Source organism: Trachurus trachurus (assembly GCF_905171665.1).
Source record: "Trachurus trachurus genome assembly, chromosome: 16".
NCBI lineage: Eukaryota > Metazoa > Chordata > Actinopteri > Carangiformes > Carangidae > Trachurus > Trachurus trachurus.
This window is the reverse complement of record NC_139902.1, coordinates 27209941-27233731: the sequence shown is the minus strand read 5'-3', so window position 1 is coordinate 27233731 and position 23791 is coordinate 27209941. Positions and strand designations below refer to the sequence as shown.

The window sequence follows — 23791 nt, the reverse complement described above, 5'->3', positions numbered from 1 at the left end:
GCTCTAAAGAAGGCATATAAATAGAAAACACAGGACCAATCAGTGACCCCCGGAGAATGGCACATGAGAGAGAGGCAGGGGCATTATTTGAACCATACATGTAAGTGTATAGTAAGAGCCATCTCTGTGCTGTGAAGAGCATTACTCAGAAATATTGCTGTTATTACTGCTGCCAGTGTCACGCACCACTACTAGTTTCACCTATGTTGCTTTGTTTGTGCAAAACGCACTGATTTGGTACGAGCCAGCAAAGCCAACATTAAAGGAATAGTTCACCAAAAAATGAAATTCAGTCATTATTGACTCACCATCATGCTGATGAATACTCCGGAGTAGTTTTTTATTCCTCGAAGTGCATCTGGAGACCTGGGAGGCCGGTTCGTAGTCCAAAAAAATCCAGTAATAGCGCCCGACACAAAAAGATGCATAAAACTACACAAAAACCCTCTAATATTCCTCCACACTGCTCGTCCACTGCAATCCAAGTGTCCTGAAGGGATACAGTCCAGAGTTTACTCGAAACAACATTATTTAAGACATTTTTACAGCCTAAACAGTCCTGTATTGAATTTGCCTGGGGCGCACTCTCGCGTTCTCGCTCGTGAACGTCAGAGCATATAAGGTTTTCGTTGGACTAACCGGCCTCCCGGGTCTCCAGATGCACTTTGAGGAATAAAAAACTACTCCAGAGTATTTATCAGCATGAGGGTGAGTCACTAATGACTGAATTTCATTTTTTAGTGAACTATTCCTTTGATTCTCAGAGATCTGGAGCCTGATGTCATGTATCTGACTGTGTTTATTAAACGGTAAATGCTAGGCCAAACATTTGGAAGCAACTTCAAGTTTCTGTTCACAATGCCCTCCTTAAAAAACAGTATGAGTTATATGAATTTGGGATGTATTTACTGCATGATCAGACTTTGCTTGCATGCAACATTTTCCTCAGTTTGCCTTTAGATAATACACTGATGTTATCAGACTATTGTTGTATAAATGTTACCACAAGAAAAGTGGGTTGAGAAGATGTGCAAGAGTTACAGCTTTATTGCAAGGGTATAAAAAAAATCAGAGTTTGCATTATTCACTTCAGCTTGTTGGCTTTTGAGAGTTTGCATACAAACAATAAATAAATAATAAATCTCAACCGTGTTCATATCTCTCACAAACTACTGTACCACAGGAATGGCTCAGTAAAGAAACAAGTGTACAGATTTGTACAGTACATTGAGGAAAGAAGGCTACACTGAAAGATAAATTGCACAACGCCTAATGGTGTCCAACAAAGGAGTTCACTACACGCTGAAGAGACTAGAAGAAACTGGAATAGAAAAAGGTCAGAAAAGGAAGAGGAAGGTTTGGTCTTCTCCGTCTCCAGACCTCTCTTCAATTGAGCTTGTGTGAGATGGATTGGATTCATCAGTCATAAAAGTGCATTCCGCAAATCATTCATTCATTTTCTACACCGCTTATCCTGCACTAGGGTCACGGGTAAGCTGGAGCAGGTCGCCAGTCTATCGCAGGGATAACATAGACAGACAACCATTCACACTCTCATTTACAGTACACCTATGGGCAATTTAGATCTGTCTGTGGGAGGAAGCCGGAGTACCCGGAGAGAATCCACGCATGCACGGGGTCTCTCATTTATAAACTTTAGAAAGCTAGAAATGCATTTCCTGGCACATACCGTAAAAAACTTGTGCAACGGATGCCTCGTATATGCCATTATGTTGTTAAAGCCAGAGGAGGTTACTTTGAAGAAAGCAAAGTCTATAAGCAAATATCCTGTAAAGTGACTCTTTAGATAATAACCATGTTTATCTTGTTGCAAAATATACCAGTGAACTATAATCTTTTTCACACAAATGTGATCTTGTTTCCAAACTTTTGGCCTGTAGTGTCTCTCAGTGTGTCCTTCCACACGGTGGCTGAGAGGAGGAGGAAGAGGAGGATTAACAGCTGAGTTGAGAGCCAGAAATTAAACCTCGGGGTTGTGGCAATTAAACTGGAAAAATGAGAAAACGTTGCTTCTTTTCCCGTCGGCTGATATGCTAACATCAAAATCAAGCTTTCGGTTACGGTTTATCTTTCTTCGGTGAAGGCTGAGCTCTCCTCCTACATATTTTAATGATCTTCTCACCCTCGTCATTCTTGATCCACCTGTGCACTTAGGAGGAGAACAAATTTGGTTAAAAAACAGCAAAGCGTATTCATTCTGCAGGAAATGAAGAAAGCTCAGACTCAAATAACATCCCCCTACCTTCCGGTCGTCAAAAGCATCCTTTCATTTATTTTTTTTCCAACCCTCTCAGTTTGCTTCTTATTTGCGTTTTTCGTCTTGACCATATACTGTATAAGTGTATATGTCCTATGGGAACTGCTGCTGAACTAACAGCACGGACAGGATACAAGAAGTGCTCTTATACTAATCAGTCTTTCATGTAGAGGCATAAAGAGGCTTCACAGAGTCTCTCAAGTGCAACTCAGAATTATTCTCCATATATCTGTTTCATCTCCCACAAGCTCCTCCTGATTACTAACTTCATTTCATACTTTATAGTCTCTTAGATAGATAAAGATTTCCCATATTTTAAGTTTTGCTTGTTTCCTTGTTTGTTAGCTTCACCAGCCCATTTATTCAGACTCATATTGCCTGCATTTTTAATTTATTACGAATTAGTCTTTGATTGATGCTGTTTTTGCATGTGACAGTTGGAAAAACATAACAAACAACATAAATAATGATGCTGCTTCACTGTCATCCCAAATAATGACAATGACCAGCTGTTTGAGAACATCACTGGAAAATGAAAAGATTTATGTTTTCGGGTTTTTGTTGTTTTTTTGTTTTTTTTTGGGTGCGCATGATTCACTGTCACAAGTTGATTTTGAAAACAGAATAATTATAATCTAAACTAATTATTAGTGATTATATTACTACATTTCTGATGTACCACAGCATGTAAACCCTTTTAACCTTTTAGATTGAACAAATGAACAGACCATCTGACTTCCCGTTTCACCATCCTGCTTCTTTCTCTCACAGCTTCTGTAAAATTGACTGAATAGATGAACCATGGATACTGTGTCTGATAAAAAATGTGCAGCATGTCAACACTGTCACTGACAAAGGTTGACTTCTACATAGGAGAAAAATATGCCCGGTATCTATTCAAGAAGGAAACTAGATTAACAACCTAAAGTTTGTATGTTGCTGCTGCAGAGGCATAGAGGGTGAGGGTAACTACAGTAAAAGAAAACATTAACACCCCCACACACTGGTTCACACCGGTCACTCGATGCAGATTTGTGACATTCGTCAACTTCACCTTTCAGTCGGTGGTTTTCCACCGGCTCCACTCAGACGAGCAGGGGTCAGAGGTCATGTTGCACCAGCAGCTTTTTGAATTATTTTTCTCTCTGCATTCCCACAACACGTCTGCAGAGCTCTGTGGATCCAATAAGGTGAGAGGGAGAGAGGAGAGGATGATGCTCAGGTCTAATGACGAGTGACGCATGCAGCTCTGGATGTGATTCACCCGAGTCCTCCGTCCTAAACAACCCAAAAAAAAAAGAAAAAAGAAAGAAAAAGAAAACTCTTCTATAAAAGTCCACATGTCAGGAATTACCTCACCGACCAGAATAAACACACCAACACTCAGCAGTGTCACCATGGTTACCAAAATACCAGTGATGGTCAGATTTGGTTTAGGCTCCATGAGTAGTTGATCTTTATTAAAATAATGACATGATATCATTTATTTGATTGAACTTAAAGGAATAGTTCACCAAAAAATGAAATTCAGTCATTAGTGACTCACCCTCATGCTGATGAATACTCCGCAGTAGTTCTTTATTCCTCCTAAGTGCATCTGGAGACCCGGGAGGCCAGTTTGCAACGAAAACTTTATATGAGAGTCAATAGGGCCAGACACAAAAACGTCCATAAAACTACACAAAAACCTTGTAATATTCCTCCTTACTGCTCGTCAGCTGCAATCCAAGTGTCCTGAAGGGAGATAGTCCAGAGTTTACTCGAAACAACGTCATTTAGGCAAGTCCAGTCACGTCTGCATGCATTGAGTGAATGTCAGAGCACGCCCCAGGCAAATTCGATACAGGACTGTTTAGGCTGTAAAAATGTCCTAAATGACGTTGTTTTGGGTAAACTCTGGACTATCTCCCTTCAGGACACTTGGATTGCAGCGGACGAGCAGTGTGGAGGAATATTAAATGGTTTTTGTGTAGTTTTATGGATGTTTTTGTGTTGGGCCCTATTGACTCTCATATAAAGTTTTCGTTGGACTACGAACCGGCCTCCCAGGTCTCCAGATGCACTTTGAATTTCATTTTTTGGTGAACTATTCCTTAAAGAGCTAGTTTCATGTGGGAATTAAACTCCACCCGTCCATTGACTCCTTACAACCTCCTCTTTACATGGACTCAGTCTCTCTTTATATCACGTCACCACACGTCGCTCTCGGCTCCTGTCGTAATTAGAACGATGTTGTTCTAAAAATAAAACGTATAATCTGTTCAATATACAGCCGACGGGCTTCTTGTTGTTTTTTCTGAAGGCTGCTCTCCTCCTCCTCCTCCTTCCATCATCAGCACCTGCCTTCACCCTTTTGTCCCTTTTTACCGACCTCCTCTCCTCCTTCCAAAAAAAGAGGCCGTGCTCATTTTTCACTTCCACTCTCACTCACAATCTGTAATTACTTTTCCTGAGCACATCAGCCGAGCTGTCAGACAGCCTTATCTAAACACTTTGCCTGAGAAAAACTTGCTGTGCTTGAGGCGGAAAAAAGAAAAAGAAAACTCACCTGTGCATTGGTCCCGAACAAAAAAAACATAATTAACCTTTAAATTTCTACAGTGAATGAAAGACACAAAGATATTTTCACACAATATAAATTCATTTTCTCAGAGGAGCCCTTTACCAGAGTATTAATTTGATATTGTATTATGTTTGTGTGTTCCGCTCCATATGTGTGTGTGCAATAATAAAGAAGCTCAGGGCTGCGGCTACTCCACACGTGATAGTCCTTTAAAATCAAATCAAATCTTCTTTTAATGACCACTAATGATTCACCAAAGGTTAATTAAAGGTTAAGGTTAAAATAATTGTTTAATTGTAGTGGAGTTTATACCTGCTGTCGGAGTGAACTGGGTTTGATTCCTGTCTGAAGCAGCAGGTGAAGCTGAACAAAAACTGACTTCATACATTGATCCAGCACGACGCTGTCAGACAAAATAAAAGGCAGTATTCTTGTTTCACAGCTGCAAGCATGAATTCAAAGTGATATTTGCCTAATGAGATGGTGACGGTGCGAGAGAGAGAGAGAGAGAGAGAATGACATGCAGAAAACCTGGGGCACTGCAGTGAGGACTAAAATAAAATGGTATGTGCTATAAAATCAATACTTAATATTGAATGTAGTGTTTTGGGATCCATGCACCACAAGTTAATAAGAATCATCCAGAATCTGAGACGGAGAGAGCAGCAGGTCATCGCATGGCAAAGAGTGGAAACCTGCTCCCTCCTGGGCCACTTCAATAAAACTGGAGAGGAAAATATTACTTTTATGTGCTAAATTGCTTATCTCTGTTTATTTCTTAAAGGGATAGTTCAGCCAAAATTCAAATTTCACTCATTATCTACTCACCCTCATGTCGGCTAAGGCGTTTCAGAGTTATCCGTGTCTTCTCTGAGCCTCGACATGAGAAAAAAATTAAATAAGTATATTTTAATCTTGTTTGTTGGGGCTTCAATACAAGAGGGACATTACAGACGAGCACTATGGAGGTATTTGGATGTTTTTTGGTGTGTCTTTTTGGACGAAGAAAAGTGAGCCCCGTTCACAACCGTCATATGGACATGCAGTGCTGCGCCAAGCTCCGCTGTAACTCAGAGAAGGCACGGAGGACTCTGAAACTTCTCCCAGCCCTTAGTCGACATGAGGGTGAGTAGATAATGAGTGAAATTTTAATTTTGGGTGAACTATCCCTTTGACCAAATTTGAGTCGAATTGAATCCAGCAAAATGAGGGAATTTCTGTTCATTTAAAGTAAATATGTAGTAATTATCTGACAATAACAGCCAAACAGGCTGTTATTCATGTAATAATTATGAGGTATTGTCTAAAGATATGACTGTCATGTAAACAGTTTGCAGTTGTAGTTGTATTTACCAGGAAATACTCAAAAATATTGAATAATTGGCGGTAAGAAGCATCATCCACATGCAAAGTGAGACAGACAGGATGATGTTCAGATACATATTGAGCAGGCATTTCGATTTGTGAAAGTTGTTCCATCTATTTCTTTCAGGATCTTTGTGCAGCTGCTCTCCAGAAAGAAAAAAAAGTGCAGGTGATTTCAAGGGAAATGAAATTGGACAATCCAGACATTCATTGAAGAAAATGAGAACATCCCTGCAAGGCCACTGGGTCGCTGCAAAGAAGACGAAAGCAACAGTATGTTTCCGAATGTTGATTTCTCCTCCAGACTCCTTATGACCTCGCCTGTAACCAATGCCAACGTGGAGCACTGTTTTTTTTTGTGTGCAAAACTTTAAATAGGTTGAGACTCACAATGAGCTGTAACAGACTGACTCACCTGCCTCTGTCTCTGCAGTCCATTAAAAGTGACATTTGGCACAAAAGAGGTTTTAGCAGCCTCATCGAGGTAGAAATCGTCCTGCTGCTGCTGCTGCTGCTGCTGCTGCTGCTGCTGCTGCTGCTGCTGCATTAATACTGTTAATATCTTCTGTTGCTGTGGTGTTTATTGAATTTTAATGCCTTGTTTTATTCAATCTGCAAGACAGAATAAGAGACAGTGCTGCTCTAATGTTTTAGAATCTAAAAGCTCTGCTGTGTTAAATTCCCAGCATGCTTTTGTAACCTTTTGTGGGTTTTTATTTTATTTTTTTATATTCAGGTTGGTATTATACCGGTAGTCCAACCATGGAGCCATGGTTAACACACATCCCCCAGGGCTGCAGCTCATCAAAACACAGCACTGGTCCTTCACCTAGACGCTGAGTGTCCCCTTTGTTGCAGCCATCTTCAAATCCTACAAAACACAAAACAACCTGAGGGGATGATAATGGGACTCTAATCTGGGAGCATTTTAAACAGAAGAATTCAATTCATGCATTTGTTTGCATATAGCTACCATCAAGTACTGTCAAGTACCGATCTCTGCAATTAGTGCTGCTAAGTAACAAAGGTAAAATATTCTCATGAATAAATCAAATTAGTTTGATTCAATGTGGTTTGTTCTGGTGAAAAACAAACATGGTGGAGATTTTACCACGACATAGGCTACTGCATTACATCGCTTCACCTTGGTTACAGGTTACATCAGGATAGATTTTTTAATATATTGTGGAAACTTTAACGATGAGAAAAGATGAGCCGTCGCTTATGAAAACCGAATCCCCTTGACCTTGACAGTGAAGAATAAGCTGAATGATAATATTTGCCTCTTCACAGCTCCTTAGATCTCACCACTCAGCTGTGTTGTTTTCTGCATTCCTTGGTATAGGTCTTGGATACGTATCAGTCCTCCAGTCTGTTAGAGAAGATAACACTGTTGTGAAGCAAATAGCAAGATGAATGCATTATTCTTATGCATCTGTCAGCATGAATATTGGACAAATACGAGCTGCATTGAGAAGGAGAATTGGAGGAGCATGCTGTGGAGCGACACCTCCAGTGCAGCTGATGAACCACTGATGCTCCGTCCGTCTCTAAGGTCGAACCAAGGGAGACCGATAATCTCATGATTCAAGCACCAATGAGTTAAAAAAAAAATGTTTTGAGCTGGGATTTGAAGGAGGTGACGGATGGGGGCAGAGCTAATAAGATACAGCAGGCCGGCTGTTGCACAGTCTGAAGGCCGAGGAGGCTGAGAAGGAGAGCCCGGTCACCTCGGTGGGACGGTGAGGAGAGACAGGCGCATGTGTGATGACCTGAGGGACCTGAGGGGGTTAAAGGGTCAGTGGTATCAGTGGGGGAGCTGCTCCATAAAGAGGCAATAATACTTTTAAAAATCTTCCCTACGGTGGATTTGGAGCCAGAGGTGAAGATGGAGGTGATGTGGTCCAGTAGTCCCACTGGCACCAGTCAGAAGCGGATGCCACCAGTTGCAGGCAAGGTGGAAATAACCAGAGGGTGGGTGTGTCTGGATCTGCATTTAAAATAAAAGTATGATCGCAAAAATCAAGAGCAAAACAACTAATATATGTATTTATTTATTTCTATTGTCTTCATGAGGGTGAGTCATCTGAAAATGGTTCATTAAGTAGTCTATATATTTTATATCTGCAGATTTTAAAGCTTCACTGTAAAACCTCTGCTGAATGATTTAAAGGGATAGTTCAACATTTTGGCAAATTGGCCTATTGCCATTATCTCAGTAGTTTTTGCAGTAGGTTCATTACATTTAACCGTCGGTGCAAGCTATTTTTAGAACGGCTGAGCAGAGCCGCGAGCTGCTCAGAGCTACGCACATTCACCACGCTATGAGATAATAAGAGAACATTACGAGACAGAGTTGTTTTAGAGGCAAATTCATGCAAAACATCTTATGTGCATTCCTGTCGGGGGCAGTTTTTCGGCAAGCAGTCTCTGCATTTGCCTCTAAAACAACTCAGTCTGGTAACGTTCTGTTATTATCTCATAGCGTGGTGAATGTGCAGGTCACAACTTGTCCACCAGAGCGTTGTGGAGTTGTTGGATTGTGTATTTGATGAGTTTGATGAGGGAAACCAAGAAATCCCATTAGCCTCCTTAGTGTAGCTCTGAGCAGCTCACGGCTCTGCTCCACCGTTCTAAAAATATCTTGCACCGACAATTAAAGGTAACAAACCCACTGCTATGACTATAGGGATTATGGTAATGGCCAATTTGCCAAAATGTTGAACTATCCCTTTAAGTAAACAGCATGATCCCTGGTGATTGAGCTCCTTATTGAAAAGCTCTCTCTGTGTGTTTAAGAGCAACAATAAATCTATTTTTGCATGTGTTTGTTTTATATTAATGCGAGGAAAATTAATGTGCACATCTATTGAATCTTATCAATGCACAACTGATGTATATCTGATACTAAGCTTGTTATATGAGAACCAATCTACTGCTAATTAGATAAATCTCAAATCATATTGTTGTGGGTTAATTAAACCCAAGTGTCGGTGCACAAAGCTAAAGAGGTTATTATTACTGGTAAACGCCTCAGGTATGAAGTTTAAAAAAAAGTCTCTCACATTTCACAGAGGTCAGTGTGGTCTCACCTAATCACTGACAACAGAATAAACATCAAATGAACAGTCCAACATCTGGGGACAATATGTAATTACAGTAACAACACGGATAAACAAAACAGACAGAGATTAAGAGATATGAGTGCGTATCAAACTATGTGTGTGGGAGATAGATATCCTTTATTGTCGTTGCAGGTACAACGAAATTGAGGGTGCTCCCACAGAGCTTATCCAACATGTTGGTATGTTTAAAGAGATTTACAAAACACATCAGCTTATCTGTTGCACCATAGCTGCTCCAGTACACATTTCTTTTTCATTTTAAGATATTTGTTTGGGGCTTTTTTCATGAAAGTGTGAGAGAGACAGCATGCAACAAAGGGATTTGAGTCAGTTTTGCACTGTGGGCTGCTGTGTTTGGGACTGACTGAGCTCCTACTGCACATTTATGAACAAAATTAAAGAGAATAAAACATTTTATGTGTTTAGATCTATTAATTCAACTGAAAAATTGGAGTAAAAACAAAGAGTTGTGTTTTTATTGTTGTTCAGAGTGAATGAGGCCTTGAAGATTAAGGAAAAACCCCGACTCCTGTTGATTATTCACAATTCCTGTTTGTACAAAGGCTCAGTCTGAAATGTTTTCTTTTCACATCCTCTGCCTGCATGGTGTAGCTGCTGTGAGGACGTCAGCATGCTGCAGGATGTGGAGCTGAGTGTTGAGCTGACATTTAACAGTCTGGTGAAGATTCACCACCTGTTTCTGCTCTTATACCTTAGTGTCACCTCACAACACTGGAATCATTTAACTTTTATTGGCAAAAACTTGAACCTTTAGCCACTGCACTGAGCTGAAGCACATTCTTTACATTTGAAAGTGGCTCTCATTCATTTTATTTTCTCTTATCACTAAGGTGCAATGAATCTTGGGAAAGGTTACACTGTTGCATCCTTCACCACCGAGGAAAAAGACAGTTGTATTAAAGCAACCCTCAAAATAGGACAGTCTAGTTGTGCTGTGGTGACACACTTTTAGTCTTAACTTCTTTTTTTAAAGTCTTTATCACTGAATTAATGAAACTGTGAACTTCGTGCACCTTGTCACAAAAGCTTCAGAGGAGAAAGAAACATTGGAGCACGTACAAACTATTAAATCAATGTTGAATAACAAAGAGGGAAGGACTGGGTGGTCATAGTTCATCCTACAGCGAGACAAAACAGTGAGAAGAAAGGAGCTCGGTAACGATGGTTTCACTTCACAAAGAGCAGCGCAGTCTCAGGTACAAGTGAAAAATTGATTTTTAGAGCAGGAAGAACATCACTGAGAGTGTGTTCTCATGCTGGAGGAGATTAAATTTCATTCACCAGAAAGAAGATGAACAATTCTTGTTTGATTCATGGAAATACTGTGATGTTCAAATATGCCTTTTTAACACTGTCTTTATTAGCATTTTTACATGATTTCACATGTAGGCTACATATAATGCAGTTTCAGTTATACAAATGTGTGCTTTAACAGTTAGCACAGGGTCAAAGTACATGAATAAATGAAGAAAATCTAATAAATACATGAGAAAAACAGATATTAAACAAATAAAAAAATTAAAGTTACATTCAAGGTTTCAAAAATTTCCAAAAATCATTAGTTAGTATTCTGGGATCACTCCATTTGTGAGGTTTACATTGATTTGTGCTCAATTTTTCTTCATCCATTTGCTCCAAATCTCTCACAAACAAAGCAAACGGTGCCCAAACCTTCTCAAAGAACTCTCGCCTCCATATTTTACTCCAGAGGAAATGTTGCCATAGCATCTGCCTAACCCACAACGTTTGTCCTTTTGTCTTCCAAATAGTGCGATTGACTTTTCCAGCATGCAAAAGGCACATTTATTATTTATCATTATTCACAAGTATGTAAATTTAAGTAAATGGGCACATGTGGGAGTCGTACTGTAGCGAGAACAGTTAATGAATATGCAGCGCCAGTCTTCAGCTCGTATAGCGTCACCAGGTATGATTCAGTTTTATCAATAACATGTAGTTTCTCTGAACAGAGAGGGGGGAAAGCAGAGAGAGAGGCGGAGGGTCAGTGTCTGTCTGTCCTTGGTTTGCACTGATATATCATTAATGGATCCAGTGACAAACAAGACAAACAGAGAAATGGACTAAACCAACATGTGTTGCAGCCTTTCAAGGATACGACAACAGCAGTGTTTTCTTTCCCTTTCTCGCCCACATACAAACACAGTCCTCCGCCTAAAATACTCCTGAAAGACAGGCTCACTGAAGCTCTTATATCAGTGCCTTTTGTTCGGATGCTCGGTAGAAAATAATGAGAAGAAAAGACAAATCATCTCCTAAAAGGCCTCTAAACAAGACGGCTGTTTAGCAGAGGGAGGAACAAGTAAGTACGAAAGGCTTTTGCACGATGCTTCATTTAGCTCGAGCTTTTATTTTGGCGGTATCCAATTAGGAATCCAGTGGGGGTAACTTAATGTTGATCTGTTTTGTCTATAGATGCAGTATGAAGGAGTGTGTGACTGTAAATGTGTCCTCACATACCAGAAAGCCTCATGTACTGTAGCTGCACAACAGAGAGTTGTTAATAATAATAACGTTCATACTGGTTTGTCTCTTAGGTACAAGAAACCAATGAAGGTTGCTTAACAACATAATGCAGAGAAACCTTTTCTCTCTCTTTTTTTTTTACCTAGAAATGTACAAGCAGAAAATTACAGCTCAGCTCTCAGGTTGTGTAATAAAAGGTGGACGGGGGCTGACATTCAGCCAACCTGTATCCAGACCTCTGTCCATTATCGTTCCTGCTCCCACTTTGTCCACTTCTGGTTGATTCATGCAGCTTTGTCCATGTTTCCCTGGGCACTTATTGTGGAGAAAAGGTGCTTCCATTGTCACCGATCACTTACACTCACAAAGCTGTCTGAAAAACTACTATGATTTTCAAGGAAATCATTCATAAAATAGACACTGCGAAGCACTGAAAAGCACTTATCAGTGACACGCTTCCGGCCTCACTGAGCTCCATCTGTGTGAGTGTGTGTGTGTATTGTGTGCGTAGCGCCTTATTCCTACATGCATCCTCACCTTTTTCTTTTCTGACAAGTGACATTTAATGGCTGCTGAGCCCAAAAGATAACAGATAAGTGTCACCACTGTGCATAATCAAACCCCAGCTCTTTGTCTTCAACAATATCCGGCGTGGGAGGAGAGAACATATGAACATGATGGAGAGCATCTAGTGGTATAACACACCATTGTCAGGCTGTGGGAAACCAGCTGCTTGATCTTTAACATGTGATAAATGATACAACAAGGGAGATAATGAAAGGAAAGAAATGCAGAAATGTTTCATAAGAGAGAATTAAAGTGCATGGATACAAAGAAGAGAGGCCTTCAGAGGAAACACAAGGTGTTTCATATCATGTTTGTGCATTGCCTATATGTTTCCTGCTTGGTATTAACTGCCTGCAAATACGCAAACAGAAGCTATTTCCAATCTTAAAGCAGAAGTGAGTGATCCGGTCGTTTTCGCTAATGCTGCGTTCCAGGCAGGCTTTTGAAATCGTAAATTACAGCTTCAAGTCACAACTTACGACTTTGTAGCGTTCCAGGCAACCCACTCGTGTTTTTCCGACCTGTTTTACCGGTGAAAGTCACTATAACGGCCACTCGTAACTTCCGACCGGTGAAATCGTACCAGATCGAACTGGTACCACTTCACGGTCGGAAAAATACGAGTTTCCTTGAACGCACCATAACAGTCCTCGTCGCTACGTCACCACATTCACGGCGTTCCTTGGCTGCACACACAGCCCTGCATGCCGTTCTCTCTCCTCATTGGATAAAAACTGTAGGATACGATAAATGTTTTCTCTTCGGCTCAGAGCAGAGCAGAGGGACTGAGAGACCCGTGTTTCAGTCCAAACACTCTATGTAAGTGATTGCTGTCGGAAGATATAACTATTTAAGACTTATATTAACACAAATATATCACTCACTTCTGCTTTAAGTCATGCACCTGCTGGGACTTGTTTTTGTAGTTGTTCTAATGCCCATAATTGTGACTTAAAAGCTTAAATGCATGGGGTATCCAGTGCAACCCAGCAGGTTCATCACTTATTCCCTGTTTCTTGCACAGCATGTGTGTGTGTGTGTGTGTGTGTGTGTGTGTGTGTGTCTTTGCATTAGTTTAGTGTGTTGAGCTTCCAGCAAACACTGTGTGGCTAAAACTGTTGGAGGTAAGAAACCTGATTGTTTGTACCGCTCTCCGTGAACTCTGTTCATCTTGTTTCTCTCTCTCTTCTTTATTTCCACACTCATGCTCCTGGAGATCCTGGGGCAAAACTTTTTTTTTTTTGTCTGATCCAGACGCCTGACTAAAAACTACATTTTCTGTCACACCCCGAGGCTCAGCCCGAGGGGAAACCAGGTCCTTGTCCTTGAAGCACTGAGCTCCTGCAAAATTCCTCCTAAAATATACTTTTACTACAGAGCTTTGCTGATTTCACCCTCCTTAAATCAGTCTGAGCTGCTCTGTTTGAACAGTTTTTCCATCTATTTGTTGTTTTTGCTATTCGCTGCCTTTGAATCTTTATAAAGCCGAGATCATAATGTCGTGTTTTTTCCTAGTTTGGTGTGGATTTACTCTCTGACTGTCCAGAGCTCTGATGTTAGTCCAACCAACCCCTTTGGGACAGGAGAAGCTAACATCGGGTCAGTAATGTTGTAACTTTCCAAAACAGACAGTTTAACAACCGTATCGACTGGATGCCTTTAAGGAAAGTCTTCCAAAAGTGTTTCAACCTAATTACCCCCCATTACCCCAGGTTGAACAATCAAGTACATTGACATTGTTGCAGCGGTTTGTTTGTTTAGATCGTTTCCCCCATTTCATCTTCTCTTTAGCCCAGGGACTACAGGTGGAAATTAGCAAATGCTGCTACAGCCTGGCTCAAGGCATCTTCTCTTGTCTCACAAGATGTTTTTTGTGCATTGTCCCTGTTTTAAATAAATAAATTCCTATCCTATCCAAACCAGCTCAACAAACAAAAACTAGTTTGGTTCAGATTAGAGCTGAAGTCTGTGTCTCCCTCCTCACTAATGCTGATGTAGCAGCTGTTACACAAAAATCAAACAGGTGGTAATAATCCTGACCTCAAAAGAAGCTGTAATAATAGCAAAGAGCAAAGCCTGTGACTCAGGAAGAAAATGTGCAATAATTATATTGTATATCTGGTATTAGTCATGTCCTTTTGGCCATTTAAGTGTGACTTTCTATCATTTGGTATTTGGTCATTTTATATAATGTTGATACTCAGAGAAGAAAACAGAGAGAAGAGCTGCAATTTCTTGTGTCATGAGAATTTGTATTATTATTTACCTATTCAGAGCATTTTTTATACAGTAGGTTTTAAAATAACACAAACAATGAGTCACTGGGGAGATAATAAATGAAACTTTGATGATGCCTGAGGCTAAAGTTTCCATTGCTGCAGGAGGGGATACATGTAGAATGAGGCTGTGACAGAGCATAATGTAACAGATTAGAGGTTAGAAGTGGACGTGCAGCGATGCATTACAGACTGTTCAGCTGAATGGGTGAGGAGATAAAAAAAAAAAAAAAAAAAGAGCTGGGGAAATATCCATGTGGAGAAATCTGCTCTGATGTTTGACAGTGTTAAATGGCTTAAAATCGCAGGAATGACATAATTAATATGATTTTAATTCTCGACAGGAAAGATTAGTGACAGGAGGAACCTGCAGGGCTTCTCCTCGGGGCGCTGAGTCAATTTTATCTCGTCATTTAATCAATAACGTAGCAGGACCCTGCAAATTTTACCCTGCAGCGCTATCTGACCTTAAGTTTGATGAGATCTGAATATTGATAATGTGTCGAGGGGGATATATTAACACACACACACACACACACACACACACACACACACACACACACACACACACACACACACACAGGCGCTTACACAAGCACTGTTCTTCTACAGTCTGATATGAAATCGCATGCGTTTTTCTCATTCATTCACATTTTTCTATAATGTCCTTCATTAGCGCGCGCACACACACACATGCACACACACACACACACACACACACACACACACACACACACACACACACACACACACACACACCCACACACACACACACACACACACACACACACACACACACACACACACACACACACACCCACACACACACACACACACACACACACACACACACACACACACACACACACACACACACACAGACATGTAACAAGATGATTATTTCCTGAACTGTTTACTGCGCCGGTGGAAATAATTCCACACTGTCATTATGTCGTCAATAAATCCTTGTTAGACTGAAAACATGACAGATGACGACAGACATCACACAGGCTTGATGATCGCTGCTATCAGGAGGCGTCCAGGCCTGAGCAGAGGTCAGGGCTTTGGTACCGGGCTGAAACATCTCAACAAATATTAGATGAATCACTGGTGGTTTGATGCCCGACTCTTCCAGTCTACATAGTGAAGTGTCCTTGGGCAACATGCTGAATCCATAATCGTCCCTGATGTACCCTTGGTGTATGAATGTGCATGTGAGTGGTTACTTAAAACTGAATTACTGTATGTACAAACGTGTGTGTGAATAGTTATACAGTAGGACTAGTAGTGTTAAGTATAGAAAATCCCTAATTGTCCCTATATGGTAAATTATTATTAGATAGATTCATAACAGTGTAAAATAATTAAGTTGTCTCTTATCTTGTAAGGTAAGCCTTTAGTTTAATCAGGTCATGAGTGAATATATGAAGATCTAATGTCATTCCCGTGGTACTGCTTTACTGGTCTGCACTACTCGTCTCACAAAGCAGTGGCTTATCTCTGTCCTGACTCCCAGTTAAGACCCACATTAGCTCTCTACTTGTGTTTGCTGAGTGAATTTCTGTCAAATCAAGCCAGTTTCTATTTGTTTAGCGCACAAATCACAACCGTTTCAAATTTCTAATTATACTTCAGAAACGACAGAAATCTAATAATTCAGCCTAGAGCAGCACTTGGTGACAGTTGTGAGGAAAAATGTCCTATTAAGAGGCAGAAACCTTGAGCAGAGCCGAACTCATGGTGAGCAGCTGTCTACTTTCAATGGATGGGTTAGGACACAGAAAGAGAGAGTTGCATAGGGAGAGACCTTGCTCATTAATCATTATAAATGATAATACATGAAAATGGGAACCAACATCAATAATTCCACTTCATTTCATCAACAACAATAATAATGATGGACAGAATTCAGGACAAGACTGATGGATTTTAATTAGCCGCAGCTTATCCTAATGCAACATTTTTGTCAGTGTGATTTTATTGCAAAACCAGTTTATGAATGCATTAAGTATTTCAATTTAGCCAAGTGAAACCAGAGCAACGATGCGTAGTAAATCATCCTGACAGCACCACTGGGTGTTATGTCAGTGAAACAATATGCATTGAAAATCAAGGATAACTACACTAAAAACAAAGAGTAATCCCCCATGACACATATGTTGCAGTTTATGCTTATGGGGCTGTCTGGTGTGGTCAGTATGCTTACAGAATAACAAGTGCATAAAATGTAATTAAGACAAAACACTCTGTATATGACAGGAGCTGGGACAGGTGGATATAACATGAGGACGAAAAACTGTGAAAAATTTCCCTGGTGAAAAAATAGAAATAATTGGACTTTTTCAAATGTCTACAGATTCGACATACTTTCACCTAGAGACTCCATTTAAACTTTAAAATGTAGACACAATTTTCGTGTATGGATGTGGTAATGCACCTTTTGATAGGTTTTATAGTTTTTGATCAATCAGTGTTTAATGGCCATGATCATTTTTGGAGAAATTTTGAGATTATAATGGGTGTGTACTGTATGAAATGTTGGCGCTAAATTGGGTGACATCATAATGCGTCTGTCGTAAATCATTAATTATGGACTTCTCTGCAGTTAATCAACTTCTGACCCCCATCTCCCATACATTTATATGAAGGAGACAGGTTGACAGCTCCTCAGTGTTAGTGCTCAGCGATAAAGATGATCGCGTGTCTGTCTGATTAGCTCTGTCTTGACCTTAAGAGATCACAAACCCCAAGTGGCACTCTTAAAATTTCTGCGAGGAAATTTTCTCACTTGTACTTCCTCACTTCGTTTTTCGAACCTCGGATTCAGGAGGAACAATGCGGTTTTCTTCCTGGCCGTGGAGCGCTGGACCAGCTCTACACCCTCCGCAGGATGCTCGAGGGCGCATGGGAGTTTGCCCAACCAGTCCACATGTGTTTTGTGGACTTGGAGAGGGCTTTCGACCGTGTCCCACGTGGCATCCTGTGGGAGGTGCTCCGAGAGTATGGGGTCGGAGGCCCTCTGCTGAGGGCTGTACGGTCCCTGTATGACCGGAGCAGGAGCTTGGTTCGCATGGCCGGCAGTAAGTCAGACCTGTTCCCGGTGCGTGTTGGACTTCCGGCAGAGCTGCCCTTTGTCACCGGTTCTGTTCATTATTTTCATGGACAGAATTTCTAGGTGCAGCCAAGGGCCGGAGGGGGTACAGTTCGGGAGCCACTTGATTTCATCTCTGCTTTTTGCGGATGATGTGGTCTTGTTGGCTCCCTCGAGCCAGGACCTTCAGCATGCACTGGGGCGGTTTGCAGCCGAGTGTGAAGCAGCTGGGATGAGAATCAGCACCTAGAGGCCATGGTTCTCGACCGGGAAAAGGTGGTTTGCACCCTCCAGGTCGGTGGAGAGTTCCTGCCTCAGGTGGAGGAGTTTAAGTATCTTGGGGTCTTGTTCACGGGTGAGGGAAGGATGGAGTGTGAGATTGACAGGTGGATCGGTGCAGCGATCATGTCCCACCGGGAGGAGGCCCCGAGGAAGACCCAGGACACGCTGGAGTGACTACGTCAATCGGCTGGCCTGGGAACGCTTCGGGGTCCCCCCGGAGGAGCCGGAGGAAGTGTCCGGGGAGAGGGAAGTCTGGGGATCCTTGCTCCGACTGCTGCCCCCGCTTCCCAGACACGGATGAGCGAAAGAGAATGGATGGATGGATGGGTGTGTCTGTCTGATTAGCTCTAAGTGGCACTCTTAAAATTTCTGCGAGGAAATTTTCTCACTTCCCCACTTCATTTTTCCTTTTTAATTCTTACTCTTTTCATCTTCTTCTGAACTGAGATAAAAGAGACAAACATTGGACAGCAGCAGAACTGATGCATTGATGCATTTTACAATTAGAAATCATTCAACACCCAAAGGTGGTGATTCTGTTTCCCCCAGTGAAAGTTTCTTTTGTTCGTCTGAGTGTCGATTGTTTCATTATTCTGAAAACACGGACACCATTTTGAGTTTGACAAAAGCAAAGACGGATCAGAGGATTTTTTGGATAAAAGCTCTGTGTAATTGTTATAATTATCTTCAGTCTGCAGCACGGCAGGAATTCTGACTCATTGCCCAGATCACAAAGTATTTCTTCCATTTCAATTATGATTATTATGATCAGAAAATATTCCTATTACAATGTGTCTCTCAGGTGGAACTTAACATTTTGCTGAAGGGCAGAATTACTCCGACGAGATCTGGACAAAAGGTCGTACTACAGATCAGAGAGAGAAATGCGTACATGTGTGATGGGAATAATTAATTGTGCCAGAAACACCACCACCATCCCGAGCTGGAAAAAAAGGACAAAAAAGGAGATTTAGATTAGAGAGTGGCTGAAATTTAACCTTGAAATAACTGCATGAGACGAGAAACCCCTCAAACCAGCGTCATAGGTCAGATTGGACATCTGGTCATGGGGAGAGACACAAGAACCAGAGTTTATTCTTTTTTTTTTTTGTTAACTAATTAAATTTCTTTGTCATTTAATTAGTTAGTCAATTATTTTTGTTAGTTTTTGAAGATTTGACTCCAGTTTCCATTAGTTTCATTTTAGTCAGTTTATATGATTTGCTTTTGTCATAAGCGATAATGACTCATGTTCAGTTCATTTGTTCAATCTGTGTGTTCAGGTTTAGAAGAGAAGATGAACTCTCATCATGTTTATTTAGTGAAACTTCTAGAGGAAGATGTGGGCGTTTGTTCAAATGATTTCCAGCCATCATTGCATCCACAATTAGCACTTGACTTTAGCTTTTGATAAATGCTGCCTGCATAATTTCTGAGCCATTTAGTTGCAGCTGTAACTTCAGATAACATTACTAACAGTGAAACAAATGGCTGTTTTCATCATCAATTTATATTTACTGATGAAAAAGGGCAAACATTTCGTCACACAAATGCTGCCTTTACTTTAGATTGGTCTTGCTCTCATTCTACAAGTTTCTCACTTTATATTTTTCTTTGTCGTTTCCATTGACTAACTTGACACATTCATTGACTAAATTCAAGGAAAATGCAAAACTGTGGTTATTAAAATTGTATTTCTTGATCCAGCCTTAAACCTTAAGCTCAGTAAATGTTTAAAATGAAGATAATGATACAAAATACCACGAGGATCTCGACACCAGATTGTAATATCGATGTCTGGTGTCGTTTCCATGTTAATCAGCTTTTTAAAAGGATTGTTCACCCAAAATTGAAATTTTGCTTATTATCTCACCCTCATGTGGACTAAGGGCTGGGAGAAGTTTCAGAGTTATCCGTGGCTTCTCTGAGTTACAGGGGGTCTCGGCGTAGCAGTGCATGTCCATATAACGGTTACAAATGGATACCAACTGTCTTCGTAACAAAAAGACACACCAAAAAACATCCAAATACCTCCATGCTGCTCGTATGTAATGTCCGTCTTGTATTGAAGCCCCGAAATGCGAAATCGTCCCGAAAAAAATTAAATAAGTCTATATTTCAAGCTAGTTTTGTAGCGGAAGCTTCTCGAAGCTCCTCTTCCCGGTTCGTAAAATTTGGACGAACTGGGAAGAGGACGGACCCTGTCTTCAATACAAGACGGACATTACATACGAGCAGCATGGAGATATTTGTCTTGTTGTGTTGTTTGATATTTGTTTTTTGGTGTGTCTTTTTGTCACGAAGAAAAGTGGTATCCATTTGCAACCGTTATATGGACATGCACTGCTACGCCGAGACCCCCTGTAACTCAGAGAAGCCACGGAGGACTCTGAAACTTCTCCCAGCCCTTAGTCGACATGAGGGTGAGTAGATAATGAGTGAAATTTCAATTTTGGGTGCACTATCCCTTTAATTCCTGCAGAACACCATCCTGGCTAACTACAGTATGAACACGACCTCAGCGACCCAGTCCGACTGCCCCGACGTCAAAGTCCCCTTCTCCCTCTTCTTCGCCATCGGCCTGGCGTCGCTGGCGGAGAACTTCCTGGTTGTGGTCGCCGTCATACGGAACAGGAACCTCCACTCGCCCATGTACTGCTTCATCTGCAGCCTGGCGGCCTTCAACACCATCGCCAGCCTCACCAAGACCTGGGAGAACCTGATGATCGTGTTTGCTGACGGGGGACAGCTGGAGAGGAGGGGCCCCTCCGAGACCAAGCTGGACGATGTGATGGATTCCCTGCTGTGCATGTCTTTCATCGGCTCCATCTTCAGTTTCCTGGCCATCGCCGTGGACCGGTATGTGTATATAGATATCTATCTATATGTCGCACACAGAGATCTTTCTAATGGACGTGTACGATATATTGGATTTGAGTCTTTGATGGTGTGAATTCATTCTGCTCCAGCGTATGTAATCTATTTAATCTCATTGAGTTGCTGAGGCAGACGCAGGTCTCAGAGTTAATCTCCTTCAAGTTCAGGTTCAAGAAATCTCTATTGTCCCCTGGGGGCAATTCCTCATCCGTCAATCTGAAAAATGTCATTTTATTATCAATATGGAAGATGTATGGTTTGAGGAAAATTGAGGATACATAGGAGGCTCCATACTATTTCAGTAGTATGGAGCAAATTAATTTGTCATGCCTGTGATAACATTCACTTCAATCATTGGACACACTCAGGGTCAGACCTGCATTGTTATCATTGTTTACAGTTTCAGTTCAATATGAAATAATGTATTGTTTTATATTATTGATGTATTTTGATATGGCTCCGAAATCACATCCGTGCCTATAGGAGACAGCAATTTATAATTTCACACCACTGGCACAGTCTGCAATGCATCATTTTCAGTATAGAGCTCTATCTTTGAGTCAATCAGGCCTTGGCTATTACTGTAGTGACCCTCAGTAGTCTGCATCTTTGTTATTAGAACCATGACAGTCTAGTACGTCTGCCACCTATTTTAGGAGATGCTCCTATGGGTCCTTCTTCTCCTTCTTCTTCTTACACCAGCAATCTGTGGGATTTGAACCCCAGCCTCCCAGTCCATGCATGGGCCTCCACACCGGGCATGTTCCCCCCGAAAAGCAGTGGGAACCGTGTGGCCTGAGGCTTGGCCATAGGCATACAGTAACACAGTAATGGCCTAAAACATGGTTAACACAATGAATACACTGATAATAATACTGGATTGTCCCATATTCAAAAATGAAATGCCTTGTCTCTTGCTTAAAGGTCCAGTGTGTAAAATGGGGGGAAAACATGACATCTAGTATTCAGATTATAGTTGGCAACGCTCACTTGTTTTTTTTATAGCGACTGTACCTACTAATACAAAAATATTCATGAGTAGTATATTCAGATTTTGATAATAAACCTTGCCAAATAAAAGGGTGTTTTCACACCTGAAAGTCGGAACCAACTCTGAACATTGTAATACATTTGGCCCAGTTGGTTTTGGTTTCACTGCAAATGGAATAACGGACTTTACAAGACAAACCAACTGGACGTCGTGTCATCTCCCTACGTACTCATTACGGCTCATTTTGTTTTGGTTATGCTGCGTTGTTAGGCCGGCCGGCTTCTGACATTACTTCCTGTTTACAGAAAATGAATCGGGCGAGTCACCTTTTTCCCTTTGTAATACTTTTTCCCGTTGTAATACTTCTCTCGCGGCTCATTTTGTCATATAGAACGTCTCTGATTTTGTTTTGCTTACATGCTAGGCTAGTTTTGTTTTGCAGAGTCAGCTGGTTAGCGTGACGTTACTTCCTGTAAGAAAAAAACTTCCTGTAATTGATATTAAGGTCCAAACCATACAAAAAGTTGTTTTCACACTGCAAATGGTACGAACCTTGGTGTGTCTGGTCCGGACCAAGACCACCTCTTTTGGTCTGACCGAAATTTGGTCCTTTGGTGCGGAGCGTGGTCCGCGGCACCTTTCACACCAGGAATTTAGGTTCCGATCAAACCGAAAAGTCCGAAAGTCTGGACCAAACGAGATAGGTGTGAAAGCGCCCTTAAACACTGGACCTCTATGTGGGGCCTACTGGGCTTTGGGGCCCTTTCTCCCCTATGCAACGGCCCTGGCCATAGTAACCAGCTGCTGCTTTTCACAGGCTGGTCTCACATTAACCAAAGTAATTTTGTTTTTGTCGTCATTTCCAGTTACATCACCATCTTCCACGCGCTGCGATATCACAACATCATGACAATGCGGCGCGCCAGAGCCATCCTGGGAGTCATCTGGGCCACATGTGGGGTGTTGGCCGTGCTCATGGTGAGGTTCTTCGATTCCCAGTTCATCATGATCTGCTTCGTCGTCTTCTTCGTCGTCTCCTTGGCGACCATCTGCTTCCTCTACTTCTACATGTTCATGCTGGCGCGCATCCACGCCAGGAGGATCGCAGCTCTGCCCACCGGCGGCGGTGGCGGTGGGGGGAAGAAGTGTGGGTACCAGCGGCGGTGGGGCAGCAGCATGAGAGGGACGCTCACTCTCACCATCCTGTTCGGGGCTTTCGTAGTTTGCTGGACGCCATTTTTCCTCCACCTCATCATCATCATGGTGTGCCCTACGAACCCGTACTGCGAGTGTTACCGCTCGCTGTTCCAGCTCCACATGGTGCTGCTGATGAGCCACGCCCTCATCGACCCGGCCATCTACGCCTTCCGCAGCCCAGAGCTCACACAGACCTTCAGGAAGATGCTGCTTTGCCCTCAGCAGTGCTCATAGAGGAAGGAGGGGAGCGTACCTATGTTCTTACCTACATACCTATGTTCTTACCTTTTGTACCTATGCTCTTTTTGAAAATGGGTCCTATGTTCCCCGGTTTTCCCAAAAAGGGTCCTATGTTCCCCGGTCGCAATACATACTGGGGAACATAGGACCCTTTTTTCAAAAAAAGGGTCCTATGTCGGTCCTATGTTGCTGGTCGATGAACTCTCTCTACTTATCTGGACATCTATCTAGCCTGTCTAGCCTCTACCTGGTCTTTTTTACTAAACTTAACCAACTCCTTTCTTCATTGCCTAAACCAACCAATGGGAAAATTCCACTTCTCACTCAAAGTCACAACTCAACTTCTCACTCAAAAATATGCAAAAATATGCCAAGTCACAACTCCACTTCCAGGTATGGGACCAAAAATTGCATGTTCACCGGGTCCTTTTTGG

General features: G+C 41.7%; 1 protein-coding gene across 1 annotated transcript; it reads left to right on the top strand.

The window, feature by feature from the left end:
* Window positions 1–8094: 8094 nt before the first annotated feature.
* On the top strand, window positions 8095–23351 carry mc2r (melanocortin 2 receptor; the record flags this gene model as incomplete). Its single annotated transcript, XM_083989460.1, has 5 exons — window positions 8095–8180; window positions 9944–10010; window positions 11633–11672; window positions 20575–20911; window positions 22787–23351. The coding sequence occupies 5 exons, from the start codon at window positions 8095–8097 to the stop codon at window positions 23349–23351; spliced, it is 1095 nt and encodes a 364-aa protein (XP_083845586.1).
* Between the last annotated feature and the right edge of the window lie 440 nt (window positions 23352–23791).